The sequence below is a fragment of the Lonchura striata genome, chromosome 37 (genome assembly GCF_046129695.1).
Source record: "Lonchura striata isolate bLonStr1 chromosome 37, bLonStr1.mat, whole genome shotgun sequence".
Lineage (NCBI taxonomy): Eukaryota > Metazoa > Chordata > Aves > Passeriformes > Estrildidae > Lonchura > Lonchura striata.
The window spans coordinates 2,243,430-2,268,412 of record NC_134639.1 but is presented as its reverse complement, the minus strand read 5'-3'; the positions used below and the strand labels follow the sequence as shown (position 1 = coordinate 2,268,412).

Genomic DNA, 24,983 nt, shown 5'->3' with positions numbered 1-24,983 from the left:
GAAGAGATAAGAAACCTGCCCAACCTCCAACAGATGGCAGATAGAATACAAGCTTATCTTACAAACCAGGACAAAGACCAAAGAAAGATTCAGCATTCAACTCAACTGCATTTAAAGAGATGGAACAGAGGGATTCTGAGTTGGGAAAAGGACTTTTGTCATTATTCTGAGTGATTAAACAACTTGAGCCACTAAGGGGTAACCTGTCCAGGAGACACATACTGTTTCTAACCAGGAATGGTATCGGTAACAATTCCAGCACACCCCCACTGAAGATCAAGCTAACCATCGAAGGACAGCTTATCCTTATTGCAGGAGCAATCCCTGCCAGCAGGAAACAAATTTAACAAGTTTAAATTAACACGTTCAACCCACAGGGTAGAATTACTTCTTTATTTAAGCTAGGAAGTAAGGTAACTTAGTACATGCATTCTACACCACACGTGCTTGTCAGTTGTAAGTGCAATTAATTGAGTATGACCAGGGATTTGACCCATTACCCAAATTAGGTAACACTTCCATTATTATGTCCAAGGATGGATCCCACCAAAAAGGTGCCACGATAGAGAGGTCTTGGCTGGCGTTCCCTGGCTCCCCTGTGCAGCCTCTCATCAGCACCACAAACACTGGGGCCACGTGCTTTCCTTCCTACAGAAAAGAACTCTCATTCTCATCCAGAAGCGATTATTCAAATGTGGATACCACCTCCCATATTATATGTGCCCAGAGATGACTCTCATACAAAAACTGCCAGATCAGAAAGCTTTCACTGATCTTGATAGTAAAAGGGTTTTAAAATCATGGGGATTTAGGGTTAAAAGGAAAATTAAGCTTAGTGGGCCCTGAAAAAAAATAAATAGGTACATGAAAGCCTTGTACCTTGCTAGAACCGCACCTGTGTAGCTAGTACATGATAAATGATATGACTGTTAGATGTGATGATTGTTTAGTAATTAAATATAATTACTGTTTAATCGTAAGAATAATCATGAGAAACCGTGGTCAGGGGCCTCAGAAAGATCACAAGAAACTCATTTCAATGTATACAGTGGAACAATATAAGTTTAATAATTAATATGTAGGTTATATAACGATAGAATATAAAATACATTCAGCTCGAAATCTATGTCTGAGTCAGATTTGGGTCTGTACCCCTGATTGCCAGAGTTCTCAATAAAAGCACCTGCAGATGATCATATCCTGTGATTATGTGTGTTCCTGAATGCTAACACACTGTCTGTCCACATTTTGTGTGGGAGCAATCCTTGGATGTTTTCAGTGCTGGAGGTGGTATCCAGATTTCAGTGGATGAGCTCCTTAAAGATGATTGAAACACTTTTACAGGGGAAGGAAAGCCCCTAGGCCTAGGGTTCAATGTGCAGATTACATGCTGCCCAGGGAGGTAGAATTCAGTAATAATTTTCTGACCTGGCACATATTGTGTGAGAGCAATCCTTGGATATATGTCATGTTGGAAAGTTGTATCCAAAGTAAGATGGTGGACTCCTGAAGAGGAATAAAGTGATTTTCCACGGGAAGGAAAGGACCTAACCCACTGTTTCTAGCGCAGATATGCTTCTCAGGGGAGGTAAAGGCCACAAAGACCTTTCTGCTCTGGATCGTCCTGTGTTAGACATCCACTGGAAGTATTTAGTATTGGCATGTGGCTCCAAATGCTGTAACTGTGCTCCTGGACATGAATGACAGTACCTTTCTTTGGGAAGGCAAACACATAGTCCTGCTGGTGGTGTTCACATGACTGCAAAGTAAAGGTAAAAGCCAGCAACAGCTTTCTGTTCTCACATGCTTTGTGTGGCAGCAATCCTTAGACATTCAATATTGGAGCTTGAATCCAAATGTCAGAACCCAGGCCCTCCAAGTGAATGACAGTACCTTTCCTAGAAAATGAAACTCCCAGTCCTAATGTTGGTGCCACAGATGATCATTGCCTAGTAGAGAGACAAGTCAGCAAAACCTTTCTGTCCTGGAGTCTTTGTTTGGCAGCAATCCTTGGACATATTTGATATTGGAGGTGGTTTACAAAAGTTTTGACTCCTGAAATGGAATGACAGTGCTTTTACATGGGAAGGAAAGCAGTTAGCCTCAGATTATAAACTGGAGAGGGGAGAAAAATGCCAGTGAGAGTTTCCTGCCCTAGTCTGTTTGGTGTGAGAGCAATGTCTAGAGCCCTAGATGTATTCAATACTGGAACTCAGCTCCAAATGCTGCAGCTAGGTTCTTCAACGTGAATAACAGCACCTATTCTTGTGAAGGGAAACACCTTGTCTGACTGACGGTGCTGCAGATGATCATCTGCCAGGTGGAGGTGAAGGCCAGCAAAACGTTTTCATCCTAAAACACTGTGACTAGTGCTTTATTTTCCAAGGAAAAATATTGTCATTCCCTTTCAGGAGCACATATGAGGAATTTGGAAACCATCTCTACTAACGAATATGTCCAAGGATTTCTCCAACAGAATAGGTGTCTTGAGAGATAGGTCTTGTTTGCCTTTTCCTTTCCTGGGCCAACAATCATCTGCAGCACTAACAGTAAGACTAGGTGTTTCTCCTCCCAAGGAAATGTGCTTTCATTCACTTTCTGAGCCCAACCTCCTAAATTTGGCACTAAGCACAAAATTTGGATCCATCCACGGATTGCTCCCACACAAAATGTTCCAGGACAGGAAGGTCTTTACTTCGCCCGGACAGCCTCTCATCTGCCCCTGAAACACTGGCTACCTGAGGCATCGTGGGCCCACTGAGCCAGAAATAACTCAGCCAAGTGTAGCCAGTCCAGACCCACCTGGGACACTTTAATCCTGGCAGCCCCATCCCTCTGTCCATTGCTGTGATGCTCTTCAGTGCCCGACTCCTGGGTACGTGAGCACCCACAGGAGGGACTTTCACAACCAGCTTGTCCCCTGGGCAGTGATGTCCTGCCCCAGCCCAGCAGCTCCAATGGGTTTCCCTTGTGCTGCCAATTGTCCTTTTTCCATCCTTCCAACCACCCCACAGAGCACTTGCCACCATCCATGAGTCAGTGCCTAGGCAGAGTTGGCCATTTCTCTCATTCAGCCATGTCCAAAGCTAGCTAGACGGCTTTAGGCTTTAAGCTCTGTAACGTGCCTGGAGCCACCTTGTCCTTCAGTGGCTTCCGTAAGTTGCCATGTAGCATCCCATGAACTCTCCCACCTCACTCCCAAGTCCTCAGCCTTGGCAACAGCAGTAACTGCTCACCACAGAGCCAGTCCTCCTGGGGGGAAAAGCAGTCTCGCATTTGGGCCTCTGTGTCAACTTCCCCTGTGCAACTTCCCCTGGTTTCTCCTTTCCCTGTCCCCTCACAGGATCGGTAGCCCTGGTGGCCACCCCCCTTTCCCTGGAGACCAAACCCCTCTGCCCAGCCCTTAGCCCTGTCCCCCACCCCTTCCCCTTCTCAAGCTGTCTCTTCCACGTGGTCCCCCTCTTTTATCTCGCTGAGCTCCCTTCAGCCACATGTGATATCCTCCACTGGAATAAAACCCTGCAAAAAGAGCAAAAAGAGCCTTTCTTGCCTCTGTCACTGAGCCAGCTGTGGTAGGTGCTAAGTGAGGGTCTGACTGCATTGCCTGAAGGTTATCTCAACTTGCTTTTCCGCAGGAGACAGATTATAGGCAGCAGCAACCACTACTCTAACACGCACATTTTCAATTGATGCACAACTAGGCCCTGACCTTGAGGCTTTACTGAGCCTTTTGGAAGTGTCTCCATTGGATCTCCTCTGGATTCTAAATCACTATCAGAGAGAAAAACCCCAATTTTCTGGGGGATTTCTCTGGGGGTGGCCGTCAACCCTCGAAGCTTTGAGGACCAGTCTAATCAGCGAAACCTCCTCTGAAGAGTTTTTTCTGACACACCAAGGTGGCGAGTATAGCCTAGTGACAGTCACCTTTTTGTATTGTTTTCCCTTTTTTTTATCACTTAGGAGGCAAAGGGGTTAATGGAGTAGGACTCCATACAGCAGCTTTCCATTTTTGATGCATCCCTACAATATGGCAGGAACCATCAGGAAAGAGAGAGTGACGCTTTTCATTTCCTGGTAGTCAGGGCCTCCCTAGCACGTGCCACCTTCACCTCTTCCCCTTCTGATGATAATCTGAAAATTTTGCCACAGGGCCAGTTTGTAATGACTTCCAAGATATCATTCCCTTTGAACATCCCGTCCCAGCACTGGCAGTCAGGTGCCAGTGGGAGCTGTGCTTCAGTGCCAGTCCCTTCTGAAACAGATGGAACCTCCTCATAAGCTGCAGAGTGCTGTATGGGTATAGCTGGCCTCAGATCCTTTGTATCCCAGACTCAAGAACCATAGGGTGGTCCTCCAACTTCCCCAGGTCCCTTCTGCTGGAGGCTCCAGGGTGGACCATTCTCCCTGGCTGCAGTGTGGAGCATTTTTTCCACACCTTGTCCTCTCCTGACTGCTCCAACGGCTACTGTAAGGAAGAATCTCCTCTTTAATTTGTTCAAAAGCTTGTTGCTGTGAAGGACCCCACTTGAAATCAATCTTCTTCCTTGTCTGTCATATGATAGAGAGGGTTTACAATCTGACTGTAACCTGGAATATGCACATTCCAAAATACCACAGTGCCAGGAAAGCCTGTGTTTCCTTCCTGTGGGTCAGTGGGAATATGGCTGCTATTTTGTTGACCACATCTGCTGGAATCTGACAATGTCCATCTTGCTATTTTACTTCTAAAAACTGAATTTCTTGGGCAGGTCACTTGACTTTACCCTGTTTTATGGCAAAACCAGCCTTCAGGAGGATCTGAATTATCTTATCCTCTTTCTCAAAAGCTTTCTCTGCTGTGGCACCACTTTGCTGCCTTGGACTCCAGCTCACGCTGAAGTTCCAACACGTCCAGCATGGCAGCACTCAGTGATGGTGGGACTTCATTCAGGCCATGACAGTCCGCTGCCAGTGTCCACTCTCCACGGGACTCAGGCAGGGGCCATGTGGGGCTATTGAGGGGTGAACGAGTCTTGCTGAGCACGCCCAGCTCTCCAGCGCCCGGATCAGCTCATGGACAGCCTCCTGAAGTTCCACTTGGTGCCATGTTGCCGACGGGACACTGCTGGGCTGGCCATCAGTACCTGCTGTTCTTCAACCCTCAGCAGTCCCACAGCAGAAGGGTCCTCTGAAAGACCAAACAAGGGATTCAGCTGTCTTAATTTCTTCGTTCTCCACAGCAGCTCTCCCAAAGCCTGGCGGTGTCCTTTTGGGTTTTTGAAATACCTCTCCTGAGGTGATCTATGCCAAGGATACATGGAGCCTCTAATCCAGTAACAACTGCATTTTTCTGCCACTCATGCCCAGTCAGGAGCACTTCAGCCCCCAGTATAGTCCCTGTTGGGACCCCCTGTCATCCCAGAAACAGAGATGGATTCTGCCCCTGCATGATGGCATCAGGGTACATTATCCACCCATGTCAACTAAGGCCTTGTGCTCCTGTGGCTCTGCTGTGCCAGGCCATGGATCCACACAATCCAACAGACCCCATTGTCCTTTTCCCACACCTGGCTGGAGCCAGGGCCCCTCCAGCTCTGATCATGGTACTTGTTGCTCGCCTCTTGTAAATATGACCTGGAGGTCCCTTCCAGAGGGTCTGAAGTAACATCAGCCCTTCAATTCTGCCTGAGGACTTGCCAAGTGGAAACTGAGTGGCATTTTTCCTTAAAGAGTTTTCTGACTGCAAGAACACTTTGAGACTTCTATGAGACTGAACCTTGTGACACCCCTGTGAGACCCTCATGAGACCCCCTTGAGAGACCCTTGTGTGAGAGACCTCAGGTGTCCTCCAGGTACTCCAGGAGTCACCAGAGGGCATAAGCCCCCAGGAAGGGCAGGTAGAAGTAGCGGTGCTCAAGGACAATGGTGACAGTGATGGAAATGGCACTGCACAACCAGCTGAAGGCCCTGAACTGCAGCACAATGAGCCTGTGCCCCACAGGTAACTTGTAGGGGTACATCACCTGACCAGGGTCAAAAAACTGCCTCTCCCCCCAAAGACAAACTCCACAAAGCAAACACCATCCAAATACCCCATATCCCTTCAAATGCCTCCCATATTCCCCAAATACAGCTGGGCACATGGGTCTCACCTGAACCTCAATTATAAAGCACCTCATGGTGGTCAAAGAACTGCCCCCCAAAATGTACCTCCTTGTGGGCAAAGAACTGCCCCTGCATCCCAAAATACCCCCCAAATAACCCACAAACCCTATATATACAGCAAAAATACAGGTGGGTGTAGGGGTCTCACCTGGGCCTTGTAGGTGAGCAGGGTGATATAGGTGACACTGTACAGGGTGACGTTCATGGAGAGCTGGATGGAGTTCCCCAGTCTAATGAGGTCTCTGAAAGCACCAACCCTCTGGGTGCCCCATAGAGACCCCCAAACTACCCCACAGACCCCCTGCAAATGTTCTATAGGGACCCCTGACTGCCCCATAGTGACCCACAGCTGCCCCCGTGCTCCCCAGTCACCTCCCCATACCCTCCGTGGTACCTGTGATGGAAAAGCACTTGCCCAGCAGGATGAGCACAAGGAGGAAGATGAGGAAGCTGATGGGGTGGAGGAAGCAGCCAGCATGGGGGTATGGGGAGGGCTGGGCACCCCCCTTCATCATATCCCCGACATGAGGGTCTGTGCACCCCTACACCTCCTGTACTCCCCCAAGCCCCTCATTAACTCCCATGACTTCAAAGTGCCCCTGTGCTCCCCCATACCCCCTATACTTTGCTGGGAAAGGCCCCCAAACCCACCCAGAACCCCCAGCCCCATCAAATATCAATATGCCACTTGGACCTTGAATCTCCCAGTCTCTGAAGATCCCCCAAATCCCAATGTAACTTCCCCAGAGCCCGATGCTCTCCAGTCCCTGCAGCTGCTGCTGGACCCCACAAACCTGCCCATAGCCCCACAGGCTCCCCCTTCATGCTCCATGCTGGCAGCCACCATGAGCCTCTTCAGGTGGTGTGGAGCGGCTGCCACCCTAGACAGGTCTGGGGGGACTCGAGGGGGGAGCACAGGATCTCTCAGAGCACTGCCTCCCCCAGGCCCCCTTGAAGCTCAGATCTCCCCCAGCTGCTCACTGATGAGTAACGTGAGGATGATGATGGGGATGAGGGTGATGTCTGTCTCCAGAACACCTGGGGAAGGTGGGGGGCAGGGTGAGAAGGGCTTCACTCCATGAAGCCCCCAATACCCACCAGGGTATCCACAGATGACCCCTGCATTGCAGCCCCACCACAATTCCCCATGTACCCCAAGCCCTTTAGCTTCCTCTCACCTCAATAACCTCAAATATATCCCCCATACTGATGCACCCCAATCCTTCCAACCCCCCCAAACCCCTAAACAGTCCTCCAGACCCTCATACACATCGCCATCTCAAAGTGCCCCAATCCCTGCAGCCCCCCAGACCACCATAACTCCCCATGTAGCCCCAGACCCTGATGTACACCAATCCCTCATCCCCTCCAGAGCCCAATAAGCCTCCTCAGACCCCCATAACCCCCAATATACCCCCCGATCTGGATGCACACCAGTCCCCCTTGCACGGCCTTTCCCCAGCCGCGGCCGCACCGAACTCATCAGCCGAGAGGTGCCGCGCCCGGCAGGAATCCCCGGTGCTCAGCACCATCTCGTACTCCAGCTCCAGCCCATGGCCCGGGGGGCCGAGGCCTTCCTGGGCTCAGATGTGGGGTGCTCGCCCCGCGTTCGCTGAGGACTCCGCACCACCAGCGCTCGGGTCGGGGCGGAAGCTGCAGCCCCGGCACAGCGCAGTCCCTGCAGCCCCGCCCGCCCGCCCCCCATCATTGCCCCGTGCACCCCGGTCCCTGCAGCCCCCCAATCCCCCGAGCCCGCCCGTAACCCCCCGGCCGAAATGCGCCCCCCGTTCTGACGGACCCCCACTCTCCCGGCGCCCCCGTTCCCGACAGGGCCCCGCCCTCAGCCTCGGCCCCGCCCCTCCCGCAGGCCCCGCCCAGCCCCGCTGCTGCGCGGGCCCCGCCCCTGCAGGCCCCGCCCGGGTGACGTCATTGGGCAGGCCACGCCCCCAGATCAGGCCACGCCCCCTGCGCCGCAGCGGGGCCGCGACTCTGTCCCAGTACAGACCAGTAAAGACCAGTACAGACCAGTACAGCCCAGTACAGTCCAGTATAGACCAGTACAGATCAGTACAGACCAGTACAGAGCAGTATGGACCAGTACAGACCAGTACAGACCAGTACAGACCAGTGCACACCAGTATAGACCAGTACAGACCAGTACAGACCAGTACAGACCAGTGCACACCAGTATAGACCAGTACAGATCAGTACAGACCAGTACAGAGCAGTATGGACCAGTACAGACCAGTACAGACCAGTACAGACCAGTGCACACCAGTATAGACCAGTACAGACCAGTACAGACCAGTGCAGACTAGTACAGACCAGTGCAGACCAGTACAGACCAGTACAGACCAGTACGGAGCAGTACAGACCAGTACGGACCAGTACAGACCAGTATAGACCAGTACAGACCAGTGTAGACCAGTACAGAGCAGTATAGATCAGTACAGAGCAGTATAGACCAGTATAGACTGGTACAGAGTGTGAGAAACTGCATTGACTTTTTTGTTCATCAAAAGTATGAAATTAGGATAAAAGGGGGGGAAGTCGGGACATGGAATTTGCAGGCTTGACTGGTAACCACAAACAAAGATTGTGAAAGATTTTGCAGGACTGGCTGGAACTGATAACCACAGTGGAAACCCATTGTTGCTGAAACTGACAAACCGCAGTGGAGGGAGACACACCACCCTACTTGTGAAACCCATTGTTCCTGGGACTGATAACCACGGTGGAACGAGACTCATCACCCCCACTCATGCAAGATAAAAAGGGACTGAAGAGAAGGAAAGGTTGTCAGCTTTTGGCAGAGCCAGGCTCCCAGCTGAACCCAGCGCTGTTTTGCTTACTATCGCTTGCTGTAATTAATAAAATTATTAATTGATCTTAACAGGCTGAATCGAATTATTCGCTCAACTTATAACAAATTTGGTGCCGTGACTCGGATCGGAACACCTGGAGAGGAGGTGTCCTAAGGAGGCGCCCCACTGCCTTTGCTTTAACAGTGGCCTTACGGGGACACTGCTCCACGGACTCTGACCAACGAACCTAAAATCCGATAGCAAGCAAGGAACTGCCGGCTACCCCCTTAATCTTTGTGCACGAAGCCCCAGGCGAAGACACCGGATGGTGTAAGTATTTTGTGAAGGACCTGGTGTCCGGAGGAGGCCTGTTCTGGGAGAACGGGACCGCCTGGTCGGGGGTTGGAGATCCTGGAGTGTGACGAGTGTGGTGTATGAGAGGGGGGCCGGCAGCTCGGACTCCCCAAGCAAGTGCGGACCTCATAGTAGTGCGGTTCCCATATCTGGCGACGGACTGGGCCACGAATTGGGGGAAGCAAGTGTGTGTGTGAGAGAAGGCACTCCAGAAGATGGGTCAGAGGAAAAGCAAGCCTGCTGAACCCATGGGTGGGGGAATCCCTGTAAAACTTCCCCATATTTCAGAGGATAGTCCATTAGGCTTAATGATTAAATATTGGAATGCCTTTCCTTCTAGGAAGGGAAAAGATAAAGTGAAAATGGCTCATTACTGCATGGAAGTTTGTGGGGGGGAAACAAATAAGAGGGGATCAGTTATATTGGCCAGTATTTGGGTCTTCTGAGGATTGGATCTGTCAGGCCTTAAATATTTACGTTAATTCAAAAGAACCCTTTAATCTAGAAGAAAGTGAATATGCAGCCCTCTGGATAAGAGGAGAGACAAGGGCAAAATTATTTGCTCTCAATACCGAGAGGAAGAAAAAGAGGTCAAAAGAAATTGAATTACCTCCAGGCATTCCCCCTCCATACATACCGCCACCACCCCCACCTCTTCCATTGCCACCTCCACCGCCACAACTTTTATACCCCCCCACCTGGAACCTTCGCTAATCGACCACCCGGGTCCCTCGGCACCCACCCAAGAATTATCGGAGGATGAGGGACCGGAAGGTGAAAGGTTGGAGGAAAATATCCCTGAGGGTTCTCGGCGAGTAACCCGAAGCCAGACCCGACAAAAGGGAAAGCAAGAATTGGGTATATTTCCCCTTAGAGAGCATGGAATGGGAATGGTGCCTAACCCGAATGCTGCGCAACCAGGACAGCCTGCCCAGATTCTGGGAATAGTATATATATCTGTTCCATTAAACTCAGGGAATGTTAGGGAATTTAAAAAGGAAATGGGACATCTGTTAGAAGATCCTTTAGGGCTGGCAGAGCGGTTGGATCAATTTTTGGGACCTAATATTTATACTTGGGAGGAGATGCAATCCATGTTAGGGATTTTGTTTTCTGCAGAAGAAAGAAGAATGATTAGAGAAATGGGCATGAGAATCTGGGATGATGAACATCAACAGGGACCATTAGCAGATATTAAATGGCCCCTACATAATCCCCAGTGGAATAATCAAGACGCGTTACACCGTACCCATATGGGCGATTTGCGAAATATAATAATACAGGGAATAAGGAAAGCTGTCCCTCGTGGACAGAATGTACAAAAGGCATTCAAGGAACAACAAAAGAAGGATGAAGATCCAACTGAGTGGTTGGAGAGGCTGAGAAAAGCCTTTCAGTTATATTCAGGGGTGGACCCCAACACTCCTGAAGGAGAGACATTGTTGAAAGTTCATTTTGTGGTAAATTCGTGGGTGGATATTCGAAAGAAGTTGGAAAAGTTAGAAGGGTGGCAAGCAAGGGGGCTGGATGAGTTACTGCGGGAGGCTCAAAAGGTTTATGTTAGGAGGGAGGATGAGAACTACAAGAAGCAGTCTAAGATTATGTTAGCAGCTGTAAGGGAAGGACAGAGGCAATCTCCCCAAAGGAGGGGTGGTGGTCACCCAGGAGGTTTGAAGGGAGCAGGTCAACAGGTGCATGAAGGAAGACAAGGTGGAGGAGATAGGATTGTTTGTTTTTACTGTGGGAAAAAGGGACATATGAAACGGGAATGTCGACAAAGGATGGCTGATGAAAAGCAGTTTAAGGAAGATTAGGGGTGTCAGGGGCTCTATCTGCTGGGGACAAGAGAAAGAACAGAGCCCCTGGTAAAATTAAAAATAGGTCCCCAGCAGCAAGAATATGAGTTCCTTGTGGACTCAGGGGCAGAAAGATCGACCGTCCAGACCCTTCCCCTAGGGTGTAAGATTTCATCTGAAATCATACAGGTGATTGGAGCAAAAGGGGAACCCTTTGGAGTACCTATAATCAAGGATGTACTCTTAGAAAGTAACTCCAAATTAGGAATTGGGTCATTTTTATTAGTACCAGAAGCAGATTATAATTTACTGGGAAGGGATTTGATGATTGAATTGGGGATAGGGATAGAGATTAGTGAGGGAGAACTGACAGTAAAATTGTGTCCTCTCCGGGCTGAGGATGAGAAAAAGATTAATCCAGAGGTGTGGTATACCCCTGATAGTGTAGGAAAATTGAATATTGAACCCTTTGAAGTAACTATTAGGAACCCAGAGATACCTGTCAGAATTAGGCAATATCCTAAATCTAAGGAGGGGAGGCAAGGACTGAAACCGGAAATAGAAAGGCTTTTAGAAAAGGGACTTTTAGAACCATGTATGTCCCCTTTTAATACCCCCATTTTACCAGTAAAGAAACCCAATGGTAGTTATAGGTTAGTACATGATTTACGGGAAATTAACAAAAGAACCGTTGAAAGGTTCCCCGTGGTAGCTAACCCACATACCCTTTTATTAAGTCAACTTGGCCCAGAAAACCAGTGGTATAGTGTAATAGATCTCAAAGATGCCTTCTGGGCTTGTCCCCTTAAGGAAACTTCTAGAGATTATTTTGCTTTTGAATGGGAGGATCCAGATACACATAGAAAACAACAACTGAGGTGGACAGTCCTTCCCCAGGGATTTACAGAATCCCCAAATCTGTTTGGACAAGCTTTGGAACAAGTACTGGAAGGTTATTCTTTAGGGGAAGGGATGGTGTTACTACAATATGTGGATGATTTATTAATTGCAGGGAAAGAGGAAAAAAAGGTAAGGGAAGAAAGTATAAAACTCCTCCTAAATTATTTAAGCCTTAAGGGACTTAAAGTCTCTAAGCCAAAATTGCAGTTTGTAGAAGAGGTCAAATATCTTGGGCACTGGTTAACAAGGGGAACCAAGAAATTGGACACTGATAGAATCCAAGGAATACTTTCCCTACAGGCCCCACAGAACAAAAGACAAGTCCGACAGTTACTGGGACTCTTCGGGTATTGCCGACAATGGATCGAAAATTTTAGTGGAAAAGTCAAATTTTTATATGAAAAATTAACTAATGATGGGTTATTGAAATGGAGCACCAATGATGAAGATCAATTAGAAGCATTAAAAACTGAACTAGTCAATGCTCCAGTCCTTAGCATTCCAGATTTGAAGAGATCATTTTACTTATTTATTTGTGCAAATGAGGGAGTAGCATATGGTGTATTAGCTCAGGATTGGGCTGGGAAAAAGAAACCAGTAGCATACCTCTCCAAACTCCTGGATCCCGTTAGCCGGGGGTGGCCCACATGCTTACAGGCTATAGTGGCTGCTGCTCTCCTGGTAGAGGAAGCTGGGAAGATAACCTTTGGAAGTGAGCTAAAAGTCTTATCTCCCCATAACATTCGTGGAGTTTTGTAACAGAAGGCTGATAAATGGATAATGGATGCCAGACTTCTAAGGTATGAAGGCATCCTAGTCTCTTCTCCTAAGTTAAGTATAGAAACAACGAGCCTGCAAAAACCGGCCCAGTTTTTATATGGAGAACCAATTACAGAACTAACACATGATTGCCTTCAACAAATAGAGGAACAAACAAAAATAAGGCCAGATCTTGAGGAAGAAGAGCTAGAAGAAGGGACTCGATTGTATGTAGATGGGTCCTCTCGAGTTCTGGAAGGGAAAAGGAAATCCGGGTATGCTATAATAGATGGGAAAACATTTAAGACAGCAGAATCGGGTCTCCTTAGCCCCAGCTGGTCAGCCCAAGCATGCGAATTATATGCGGTGCTTAGGGCTCTAAAATTATTGGAAGGAAAAAGTGGGACTATTTTCACTGATTCTAAATATGCCTATGGAGTAGTTCATACTTTTGGAAAAATCTGGGAAGAAAGGGGACTTATGAACTCACCGGGAAAGGGGCTGGTACATAAAGAATTGATTCGGCAGGTATTACAAGCTTTGAGAGGGCCAGAGAAAATAGCCATTGTCCATGTAAAAGGACATCAAGCAGGGATTGGAAATTCAATACGAGGAAACAATTTGGCGGACCAGGAAGCGAAACGAGCGGCCCTGATGAATTTAAAGCCATGGACAGGGCTTGTCACAAGGAGAGAGCACTTGTGGAGCTGACTTAGAAGATCCACCGTGTTGGGTTTGCTGGAAATACTATGGGATAGACTCAATAAAATGTGCCTGTGATACCCCTCGAAAGAAACATTGCTGGTTTCATGGACCTATTGATTACATACTAGACTTCACTGTGCAAGAAAAGGAGAAATTAGGCCAGATGGGGATAAGAGAAAAAGAGGAAGGCAAATGGGTATTGCCCGACGGGCGGGAAGTACTCCCAAAAGGGATGGCAATGAGGGTCCTACAAGCAATCCATGAGAAAACCCACTGGGGTACACAAGCCTTGGTTGATCAATTTGCTATAAAATATATGTGTATAGGAGTCTATAACCTTGCAAAACAGGTAACTCAACAGTGTTTAACTTGTCAAAAAGTGAATAAACAACAACTGAGAGAAAGACCAATGGGCGGCAGGGAGCTAGCACAAAGACCCTTCTCACACATACAAGTAGATTTTACAGAATTACCAAAAGTGGGGAGGTATAAATATTTATTGGTACTGGTAGACCATTTGACCCATTACATGGAAGCCTATCCTACTGCCCGAGCCACCTCAAATACCGTAGTAAAAGTGTTACTAGAACAAATTATTCCCCGATATGGATTAATTGAATATTTAGACTCAGATAGGGGACCTCATTTCACTTCTAAAATCGCAAAAGATGTTTTAACGGCCTTAGGAACCCAGTGGAAATATCACACTCCTTGGCATCCACAGAGCTCAGGGAGAGTGGAAAGGATGAACGGGGAAATAAAAAAACAACTGACGAAGTTGATGTTAGAAACCAAGATGTCATGGGTAAAATGTTTGCCTCTGGCTTTATTAAATATTCGAACTCAACCCCGAACTGATGTAGGAATCTCCCCATTTGAAATGCTATTTGGAATGCCTTATGATATGGAAGCCCCTACAGACCATCCATGCTTGAAGGATTCCCAAATTAAGCATTATATCATACAAATTATGAGCCGAAGACAGGAATTGAGGGAAAAATGGATGTTGACACAGAGGCCACCTTTAGACATTACAATACATAAAATCAAACCAGGGGACAATGTGCTTATTAAATCCTGGAAAGAAAATTCTTTAACCCCACGTTGGGAAGGCCCCTTTGTTGTTCTGCTTACCACAGGAACTGTGATACGGACAGCCGAGAAGGGGTGGACACATGCCAGTCGAGTTAAAGGTCCGATCACCACAGATGACCAGTGGAAAGTGACCAGCCTGCCTGGGGAATTGAAGGTTACCATTAAGAAAAACCGATGAACTCTGTGTGTACCATTCAAGTTGATCACAAAGGGGAACAAAAGGGATATGATTACCTGCTTGTTAGTGATTATTTGATAATTTGTAATAAGGTAGATTGTGATTGTTATCCTTTTGTGTGCTTTGCATGTAAAGTTTGCCAAGAACGGTGGTGGGTCCATTGCCAAAAGGGGAGGCCGCCAACTGGGGTCTGTACAGAATGCTATAAGGCTGAACGAAAGTTAACCAAAATTGTGTTAAAATTAGGGGAATTGGAAAATCAGTGGGTTCGTTTCGAGTCTGAGGGTTGGTGGAAAATATACACAAAACGAGTGCATCCAGGAAACTTTTGTTTCCATACTAACGAACCCACTCCATTTGTTGCCCAAATTATAAAAGGGTGTTGTCGGAGGGAACTAAAGGGGGTCCCGTGCAACCCACCCCCGGTCAAGGATAAAAATTTGGATCAGTACAAGGTTAGGCAGGAGCAGGGGAAGGGACGCCCAGGCGAGTACCGCTGCTGCCGAGAAGATGGTTCACCTCGCGGCTCGAAGCAACTGGGTCGGCGAGTGAGGCAGAGGGGAAAAAGCCAGGTCCCCCCGCAATGGAATAATGCTGAAATGCTCCAACTATTGCCAACCGAGTACTAGGTTCCCCTGGACGACCCGTCTGATTACCTCTGAAACACCAAAAAGGCAACAAACCCAAAAAGGGAAAACAGGATATTATGCAGTAAAAACAAGGTCAGGACCCCACCCTTATTGGCAGATTATAAGTATTTTAATGCTTTGTATCATACATAAAGGGGAGGGTTCCCCGGCTCTGCACCAGCCCTTTAAGTGGACGCTAACCGGAATAGATGGCAGGGTAATTCGGAGTCAGATAACATCCGGACCCCCTAGTTTTATCCCACAGTTATGTGAACTAGCCCCTGTAGAGCCCTGTTTTAATACCGCAGGATTTTACATGTGTCCAGCATCGAACCCAGGAAAGGGGTATTGCAATTACCCTGGAGAATATTTCTGTGGGTACTGGGGGTGTGAAACAATAGCCTCAGACTGGCAAGCAGCAGGAGATAAATTTCTTAAAGTATCATGGGGACCCTATGGATGTACCCCTCCACAAAAGGATTCTAGTGGCGCCTTCTTGGGCGGGTGGAAAGGGAGTTCCCAATTTGTGCATTTAAACATAACTGAGCCCACAGACCCAGGATGGATGGTAGGAAGATCATGGGGCTTTCGGTATTGGGAACCTGGAAAAGACAGAGGGAGCGTATTTACCATAAAGAAAGGGCCTGTACCAGCAGACACACAGGCAGTGGGCCCTAATCCTGTAATAGTTGGGGATTTAACAGCTAGGAACCTGATAACGGATAACCAAACTACAACTCCTACAACACCGCCAAGTGGGGATTCCCGGTTTAACACTCTCTGGAAATTAATGGAGGGAGTATATAAAGTCTTAAATGCTACTCAGCCAGAATTAACAGAACACTGTTGGCTCTGCTTTGATGTTAGGCCTCCATTTTACGAAGCTGTAGGGATATCTGAAAAGGCAAGATGTCTTAATGGTAGCAATCCCCCGCAATGTAATTGGAAAGATTCCTGGGGTAAAGGAATGACTTTGGCTTCAATAACAGGGAGGGGACGATGTATTGGCAGAGTACCCACACACCTGGAATATTTATGTGAGACTGTTACTAAAGCTAAACGGGAAGATACTCCAGCTAAATGGCTAGTTCCCGCTAAAAACACCAAGTGGATCTGCTCAAAAGGAGGATTCACCCCCTGTATTTCCTTAGAAATATTTGATGAAACCTCTGACTATTGTATACAGGTGGCTGTGATTCCCAAAATTATCTATCACCCCAACGAATATATGTATAATGTACAAAACATCCCAGAACACCACATACAAAAACGAGAGCCTTTGACCACACTTACAGTCGCACTTTTAATGCTTGCAGGGGGAGCAGGTATCAGTACGGGAGTAGCCTCCCTAGTAAAACAAACAAAGGAGTTTAATTCCCTGAGGATTGCTGTAGACGAAGATTTGGAACGTATAGAACAATCAATATCAGCATTGGAAAAGTCAGTAAGGTCCTTATCGGAAGTGGTTCTGCAGAATAGAAGAGGACTAGATCTTCTATTCTTACAACAGGGAGGACTGTGTGTGGCCCTCCGGGAAGAATGTTGTGTGTATGCAGATCACACTGGGGTGGTAGGAGACACTATGACAAAACTGAAAGCAGGACTTGAGAAAAGGAAAAGGGAAAGGGAGGCCCAGCAGAGCTGGTATGAGACCTGGTTTAATCACTCCCCTTGGTTAACTACCTTGCTATCTACAATTGCGGGTCCTTTAATATTATTAGTGTTAGGATTAACATTTGGCCCATGTATATTCAACAAGGTAATTGAAATAGTAAAAAGAAGATCGGAAGCAGCACACCTGATGCTAATTAAAGCCAAATATGAAACTCTCCCTAGAGATCCTGAAGTAGAAGAGACTTTGATTCTAGCCCACCAAGAAATAAAACTATTTGATGAACAAAATGATAAAATATGGAATGGGGGACTGTGAGAAACTGCATTGACTTGTTTGTTCATCAAAAGTATGAAATTAGGATAAAAGGGGGGGAAGTCGGGACATGGAATTTGCAGGCTTGACTGGTAACCACAAACAAAGATTGTGAAAGATTTTGCAGGACTGGCTGGAACTGATAACCGCAGTGGAAACCCATTGTTGCTGAAACTGATAAACCGCAGTGGAAGGAGACACACCACCCTACTTGTGAAACCCATTGTTCCTGGGACTGATAACCACGGTGGAACGAGACTCATCACCCCCACTCATGCAAGATAAAAAGGGACTGAAGAGAAGGAAAGGTTGTCAGCTTTTGGCGGAGCCAGGCTCACAGCTGAACCCAGCGCTGTTTTGCTTGCTATCGCTTGCTGTAATTAATAAAATTATTAATTGATCTTAACAGGCTGAATCAAATTATTCGCCTCAACTTATAACACAGAACAGTACAGAGCAGTACAGACCAGTACAGACCAGTAAAGACCAGTCTAGACCAGTACAGAGCAGTATAGACCAGTACAGACCAGTACAGACCAGTACAGACCAGTACAGACCAGTACAACCCAGTAAAGACCAATACAGACCAGTAGAGCCCATTAGAGCTCAGTACAGACCAGTACAGACCAGTACAGCCCAGTACAGACCATTACAGCCCAGTACAGGCCAGTACTGCCCAGTACAGCCCAGTACAGACCCATACAGCCCAGTACAGCCCAGTACAGCCCACTAGCAGCCTTTAGAGTCCAGGATAACTCAGTACAACTGGCACAGCCTACTGTAGACCAATATAGTACAGTATAGCCCAGTATAAGAAAGTATAACCCAGTACAGCCCAGTATTTTCCCCGAAGGAACCAAAACCAGCTGGTTCAGTCTGAGGAAGGGGAAGAGGAACCAAGAGCAGCACGTGGCAGCAGGGGGACGGCGCGGCCTGGGCGAAGAGGCTTGGGTGTCCCAGGGGCCCCCCAGACTCCGGGAGTCTGCACCGAGGCGGGGTGACCCAGCTGTGTAGACTCGTAGCCCTGCCAGCCCCTTGGGGACCCCTAAATCCGTCTGGGCAGGGGCCTCCCCCACCTACGTCACTGGGAGGTGGGTGGGGCAGTGGTGACAAAAAGCGATACCCCAAACTTCCCGTTTCTAACCCCAAAATCACCCAAAGCAGAGGCAGTGGCACGGTGGGAACTTGACGGGGAGCAGGGGGGTGCCCAAAATCCGTGGGGGGCAAGGGGTCCTTGGGGTGTGTGGAGGTTCTTTGGCCCTAGGGGAGGTCCCTGGACTCTGGTGGGGGTCCCTGGAGTGTGTCTGCCTGGGCTGTGGATGGGGGTGGGGGGGTCCTCTGGGCCCTGACGGGAGTCCCTGGAGTATGTATGTGATTCCCTGGGGTGGGGATGAGGAGTCCTTGGACACAGAGTGGGAGTCCCGGTGTTCTGTTTGGGTCTCTGGGGTGTGGATGGGGGGTCCCTGGGCCCTGATTTGGGTCTTTGGGATGCTGGTGGGGTCTCTGGTTCACAAGGGGATCCCTAGGGTGGTGGGGATCCCTGAGTCCCCAAGTGTGGTCTCTGGGCCTTGAGCGTGGTCTCTGTGGTACCAAGGATATGCTTCCTCCTCCTCTCTCTCCCACTGCATCCAGGATCTCTGCAGGGTGAGTCAGGATGTGCACCCCGCTGCTGGTGACACTGGTGACACTGGTGGTGGTGCCTGCAGGGGTCTCTCCCTATGGCTTCCGCAACTGCATCCAGGCACCGCGGGACCCTGGTCTGTTCCGCTGCATCCAGCGCTTCCTGAGCACCGTGGGGGCTGCAGTGGGCGACCTCCCCTCCACTGCCACATCCCTCAACCTCTCTGTCAATATCTTGCGCCAGGTGCCCCCTGGTGCCTTTGCCCACCTGCCGCAGCTCTACACCCTTGATCTGACCCACAACCAGCTGGAACACCTGGCCCCAGGGGCTTTCTGGGGGCTGTCAGCACTGGTGCACCTAGACCTGGCCCACAACAAGGTGTCAGTGCTGGCCACGGGTGTGTTCTCTGGGCTGGGAAATCTGAGCACGCTGCGGCTGGACCACAATCCGCTACAGAAAGTGGCCCCCGGAGCTTTCCAGCCACTGGCCGCACTCACCACACTCTGGCTGCGGGATGGCCGGCTCCAAGCACTGGAGCCCGTGGCCATGGCTGTGGGGAATCTGACGCACCTAGACCTGCTCGACCTGTGTGTAAACATGCTGTCGACACTGGGCCCGGGGCTGCCACCCACGCTGAGGGTCTTGCACCTCTGCAACAACTCCCTGGGAGCTCTTTCAGGGGCCACCCCTGGGGTGATGCCCTCAGGGCTGCGTGAGCTTGACCTGTCCTACAACAACATTTCAGACCCTGCACCACTCGCTCACCTGTGCCTGAGCAACCTGACATACCTGCACCTGGCTGGGAACCCGCTGGACGTAGTGCAGCTGCTGCGTGTGCCTGGAATCTCCCCGCACCAGGTGGACGTGTCAGGGCTACAGGTAGGCACGAGCGGCCTGGAATACCTGTGCCAGCAGCTGAGAGGACAGCAGCTGCAGAGGCTGCAGCTGCAGCGCATGGGGCTCACAGCAATGCCCGATGGGGCTCTGGCTGAGTGTCCGGTGCTGGGTGCCCTGGATTTATCTGGCAACCGGCTGCGGCACCTGGGCTGCGTAGGGCGGCTGCTGAACCAGGCACAGCGCGCAGAGCTGAGCGAGCTGGTGGCTGAGCACAACTTGCTGCAGCGGCTGCCATCGTGCAACGGGTCCCCAGTTCTGTGGCAGCTGCACAACATGTCCCTGCGCTTCAACCGCATCCTGGTGGCTGGTGCGGGTGCTTTTGACAATGCACCGGCGCTGCGGCAGCTGCGGCTGGATGTGAACGGGCTGGCACGGCTGGACCGCGCAGCGCTGCGTGGACTCCACGACCTGCGGCACCTACGCCTTGACAACAACCTGCTCACTGACCTCCTGCCCGGCTCCTTTGCTGACCTGCACCAGCTGGGAGACCTCAACCTGCGCAACAACCGCGTGGCCGTGCTCTTCCCTGGCGCCTTCAAGGGGCTTGACCAGCTGCAGACGCTTGACCTGGGTGGGAACAACCTGCAGCACTTGGCAGCCAAGGCATTCCAGGGCCTCCCGCGGCTTTGCCGACTTTACCTGGACCGCAACCGGCTGCTGGAGGTGAGAGCGGCCACGTTCCAGCCGGTGCAGCTGATGCTGGGTGTGCTGGACCTGCGTGCCAACGCGCTGCACTACCTGAGCCGACATCTGCGGCAGCTGCCGCCTTTCCGCTACCTGCATAACCTCTATGACCTGAAGCTGCAGGCACAGCAGCCATATGGGATGCGTGTAGTCCCACAACGTTTCTTCCAGGGCCTCAGTGCCTTGCGCTCACTCTCTCTGGCACAGAACTCACTCTCGGCCATCCCTGACGATGCCTTCGATGACCTGGCACAGCTGCGGAACCTGACGCTGGCTGACAGCAACGGCGGGATGGGCCACCTGCCTGCCGGCGTCTTCAAGAACCTGAGCCAGCTGCGCAGCCTGAACCTGGAGAGTGCAGGACTGCGCAGCCTTGGCCCCGAGGTCTTCGGCAACCTAACACGACTGCAGGAGCTGCACCTGGCCAAGAACGAGCTGCGTACATTGGATGTGACTCTGGCCACCCGACTCCCTGCCCTGCGCTATCTGGACCTGCGCAAGTGCCCGCTGAGTTGCAGCTGTGCCAATGCCTGGCTGCCTGCCTGGCTGGAAGGTGGGCCCGTGCAGGTGGTCTACCTGTATAACTACACCTGCGGTGAGACGGGTGGGGCCTCCACGTACCTGCACTCCTTTGACACACGCGTGTGCTACCTGGACATGGGGCGGTACCTGTTTGCAGGGACAGCACCAGCCGTGCTGCTGCTGCTAGTGCTGCCACTGCTGTACCACCGTGGGTACTGGCGGTTGCGCTACCAGCTGTTCCTGCTGCACGCGTGGGCACGTGGGCACTGGCGGCGGGAGCAGCGGCGCTACACCTACGACACCTTTGTGTCCTACAACTCTGGGGATGAGCGGTGGGTGCTGGAGGAGTTGGTGCCTGAGCTGGAGCGCGGAGCCCTGCGGCTCTGCCTGCACCACCGTGACTTTCGCCCCGGCCGCGCCATAGTGGACAACATCGTGGACGCTGTGTACAACAGCCGGCACACGGTGTGCGTGGTGAGCCGCGGGTATCTGCGCAGCGAGTGGTGCTCACTGGAGATCCAGATGGCCAGCTATCGCCTCTTTGATGAGCTGCGCGATGTCCTCGTCCTCATCTTCCTCGAGGACATCCCCGAGGCCGAGCTCTCGGCCTTCCACCGCATGCGCCGTGTGCTGCTGCGGCGCACACACCTGCGCTGGCCCTCCGAGCTCCCTGCGCGGCCCCTCTTCTGGGCAAAGCTCAGGTGTGCCCTCAGTGCGGGGCAGGAGGAGGAGGACAGGGAGGAAGGGTGCCCTGACAGGACCAGAACCACTGTGGAGGTTCCCCCTCAGAAAAGCAGTTTTCTGCCCCAAAATCACTGGCTTTTCTCTTGGAATTATGCTCTGAACAGTGGGGATGAAGGTAACAAGAAGGAGGAGGAGGCAGAGGAGGAGGAGGTTGGGGAGGAGGAAAAAGGTTGCCAGGAGAGAGAGAAGCTGCTCTAGAGCGACCTCACCCTGGTAATGGGGATCCCCAGGGACATTCCCAATCAAAAAAATGTGGTTTTGTCCCAAAATCCCTGGTTATCCTCTGAGAAATGTGCAGTTGGAACAATGGCAATAAGGAAAAGAGGGGGCAAGATGGATCTCAGTGTTCAGATGCAGCAAATGCTTCATCACTCAGTTGCTTTTCCCAGCAGGAGAGCCTGGGGACAATGGAATCAAGGGGCCATTGCTCCACTGCAAGGACTCTGGGAATTGAGGGAACAATTGTCACACTGTGGTGCCCATGGAGCCAAGGGTCCCTGGTGACACTGCAGGATCTTGTGTCACCAGGGCTCCATCATGACACTGCAGCACCAAGGAATTCATTGTGGCACCCAGAGGCCTCATGGAACCTTTTTTTTGACCCACCAAATGGAGGTTGTCTTTACCGCTCCTTTTGCCATTAATGTATTTATAAAAACATTTTTATTCTCCTTCACATAAGTGGCCTGGTTAAGTTGTAATTGAGCTTTTACCTCTCTATTTTGCTTTCTGCATGACCTAATAACATTCTTAAGCATGTCCTGAGTTTCCTGGTCCTCCCTCCCAAGGTGATGCACCCTAATTTTTCCCCTGAGTTCCTGGAAAAAGCTCCATGACCTGCCAGGCCATTTTTTTTCCTTGCTAGCTCACTTTTTGGCACAGAGGGACAGTCTGTTGCTGCTCCTTCAACATTTATTTCTTGAACTGTGTCCATCCTTCCTGGAATCCTTGGTTTTTAAGGGCTGTTTCCTTTTAAAACATCAGTACCTGATTTGGTACTCCCCAAATCAATCCTGAATAGGCCAAAGTCTGCTCTCTGTAACTCTAGGGTAGAAGATTTATTGATGGCCCTCCTTTCACAGACTATTTAAAAACTCAGTAATTTCATGGCCCCTGTGCCCCAAACAGTCTCTGACCACCACATCTCCCACCAGCCCTTCCCTGTCTGTGACCAGCAGGAGACAGAGCTTTCCTTGGCAGTGGGAAGAGAAGGAAACCTGCCCAAAGCACAGCTTGGAAGGTTCAGCCTGGAGCTGAGGAGGAAGAAAAGTCCCTGCCAGGGTAGAATTTTGGTGCTGGTGGTGTCCCAGCATGGGGCTGGGTCATGGGCTGGCTCTGTGTGCCAGGAGCCGGCAGCGCTGGGTGCAGGCAGCCCAGGGAGGGCACAGAAACGCTGGGTGAGAAATGCTGGGGCACAGCGAGATGGGCGAGTGCAGCCGGCCAGGGCAGAGGAGCAGCGTGCACAGGGGGCACAGCCCCAGGACAGATGGGCAGGGCTGGCAGGGCCAGAGGCACCCAGGCCTTTGTCCCTGGGCTCGGGCAGCGCCTCGGGAGCCCCACAGAAGGAACTTCCCTGTGAGGGGCTGCACTTTGCTTCTCTGTGAAATTGCATATTTTATGATTGGCTTTTCGCAAATGTTACAATGAAAATTATATGTGTAATGTTAGAAAGTTATGCTGTATTAATTTCTTACATAGTGAGTTAAATGTAGCTTTAGGTTACAACATAATGTTAAAATAGAAACTGTGATATAGGATTTGTTAAAAGCTCAAGCAGGAAGATGAGATAATCAAGAAACTCCTCACACAGAGATGTCAGCGACGGGGGCCCATAAAAAGTCACAGCCTCCTTATCAGAAAAGACAAACACTCTTCTGCCTTCTCTCCATCTTTGTGGAACCAACAGGATTAAGGAGAAGAAGTTGACAAAAAGCAGAAATGTTCTTAATTAGCAAGGAATTTATGCATCATGGATGAGATATATGAATATGCAACAGGCTGTTGCTTGTAACATTATTCCTTTGTTCACAAGGCATGCTTTTTGCGATTTAGTCTCTGAGAGCACCTGGACATCCATAATTCTTTGCTTTTTATTGTCTTCTAATTGTCCTAACTCTAAACTTCATTACTGTAATTGTATTATTATTATTTTTATAACCATTTTATTAGTATTAAACTTTTAAAATTTTAAAAACCAAGTGATTGGCATTTTTCACATTCTCCCTCGCCCTCCCTGAGGAGGCTGGCAGGGGCTGCAGGTTTATGGCATTTGTCCTTGCTGCCCCTCACATCCCCCTGCCCCACAAACAGCCCCGAGCCACCCGTCAGGGACAGGCCCTGCTGTGCCAGGCTGGGCTCAGGGCTTGGCCTTTCTGCTTCCCCCAGCCAGCCCAGGCCTTGCTCAGCATTGCAGTTCCCTGCTCTGAGCCTTGGGCTCCCTGCAGTCCTGGCCTCCAGGATCTGCTCTCTCCAGTGCCTGGGGAGCCTTTGGCAGTCCCTGCCCTCACTGGGGACCAGGGATTCTCTGAGCAACTTGGAGTTTTGCTTCTGACTCCTTCAGCAGCTTCTTCAGCCTTCTCTCAGTGCCTGAGGCTCCTGGACCCAGCCCCACATCCACCCTGGGGATCCTTAAAATACAGAAAGCCCTCAGGAGCTCTTTGTCTTCCTTCCATTGTCTTCAAGTCTCCAGGGATTGTGCAGTTTGCTGTTCTGTTCAGGAGGGAAACTTCAAAGTCCACCTCCTGATTTTTATTTTTTCATCACATGAATATTCTTTTCTTTTTCTGTTCAGAGAAGAGTTGATAGAATCATTTCCCAGGTGATCTTGATGCTCAATGGCTCCTTAGGAGGGCTGGGCATGGAGAAGAATGAGCTCCTTGAGGGCTGACCCTGTTTGGACAAGCTGCTCCTCACTCCCAGCCTCACCATGTCTGACAGGGCCTGCTTAAGACTGACAGCCCAAAGCATTAAAAAATTGTGCATTTTTCTTTATAAATAAAGGTTAATTAATAAATACAGTTATAATTATTTTTTCTTATGTCTAATAATATTATTCTGTATCTTTAACACGTAATTTTTAAAATTTATACAAAAAATGTATATGTTTTAGGAAACAAAAAATTTTTTGGTCATGGGTTCTAAGTATCACAATTCCCTTCATTAATTCATTGACCACTTTCAGCTATTGATTTTGCCCTCTGCGCTATAACTCCTGTTTTTAAGCT

At 49.8% G+C, this 24,983-nt stretch overlaps 1 protein-coding gene across 1 annotated transcript; it reads left to right on the top strand.

The window, feature by feature from the left end:
- Positions 1–18,449: 18,449 nt before the first annotated feature.
- LOC144247990 (uncharacterized) lies at positions 18,450–24,646 on the top strand (the record flags this gene model as incomplete). Its single annotated transcript, XM_077789793.1, has 4 exons — positions 18,450–18,468; positions 18,998–21,874; positions 22,888–23,156; positions 24,551–24,646. Coding segments are annotated over 4 exons (3,261 nt in total), but the record flags the coding sequence as incomplete, so codon positions are not given.
- Positions 24,647–24,983: the final 337 nt, after the last annotated feature.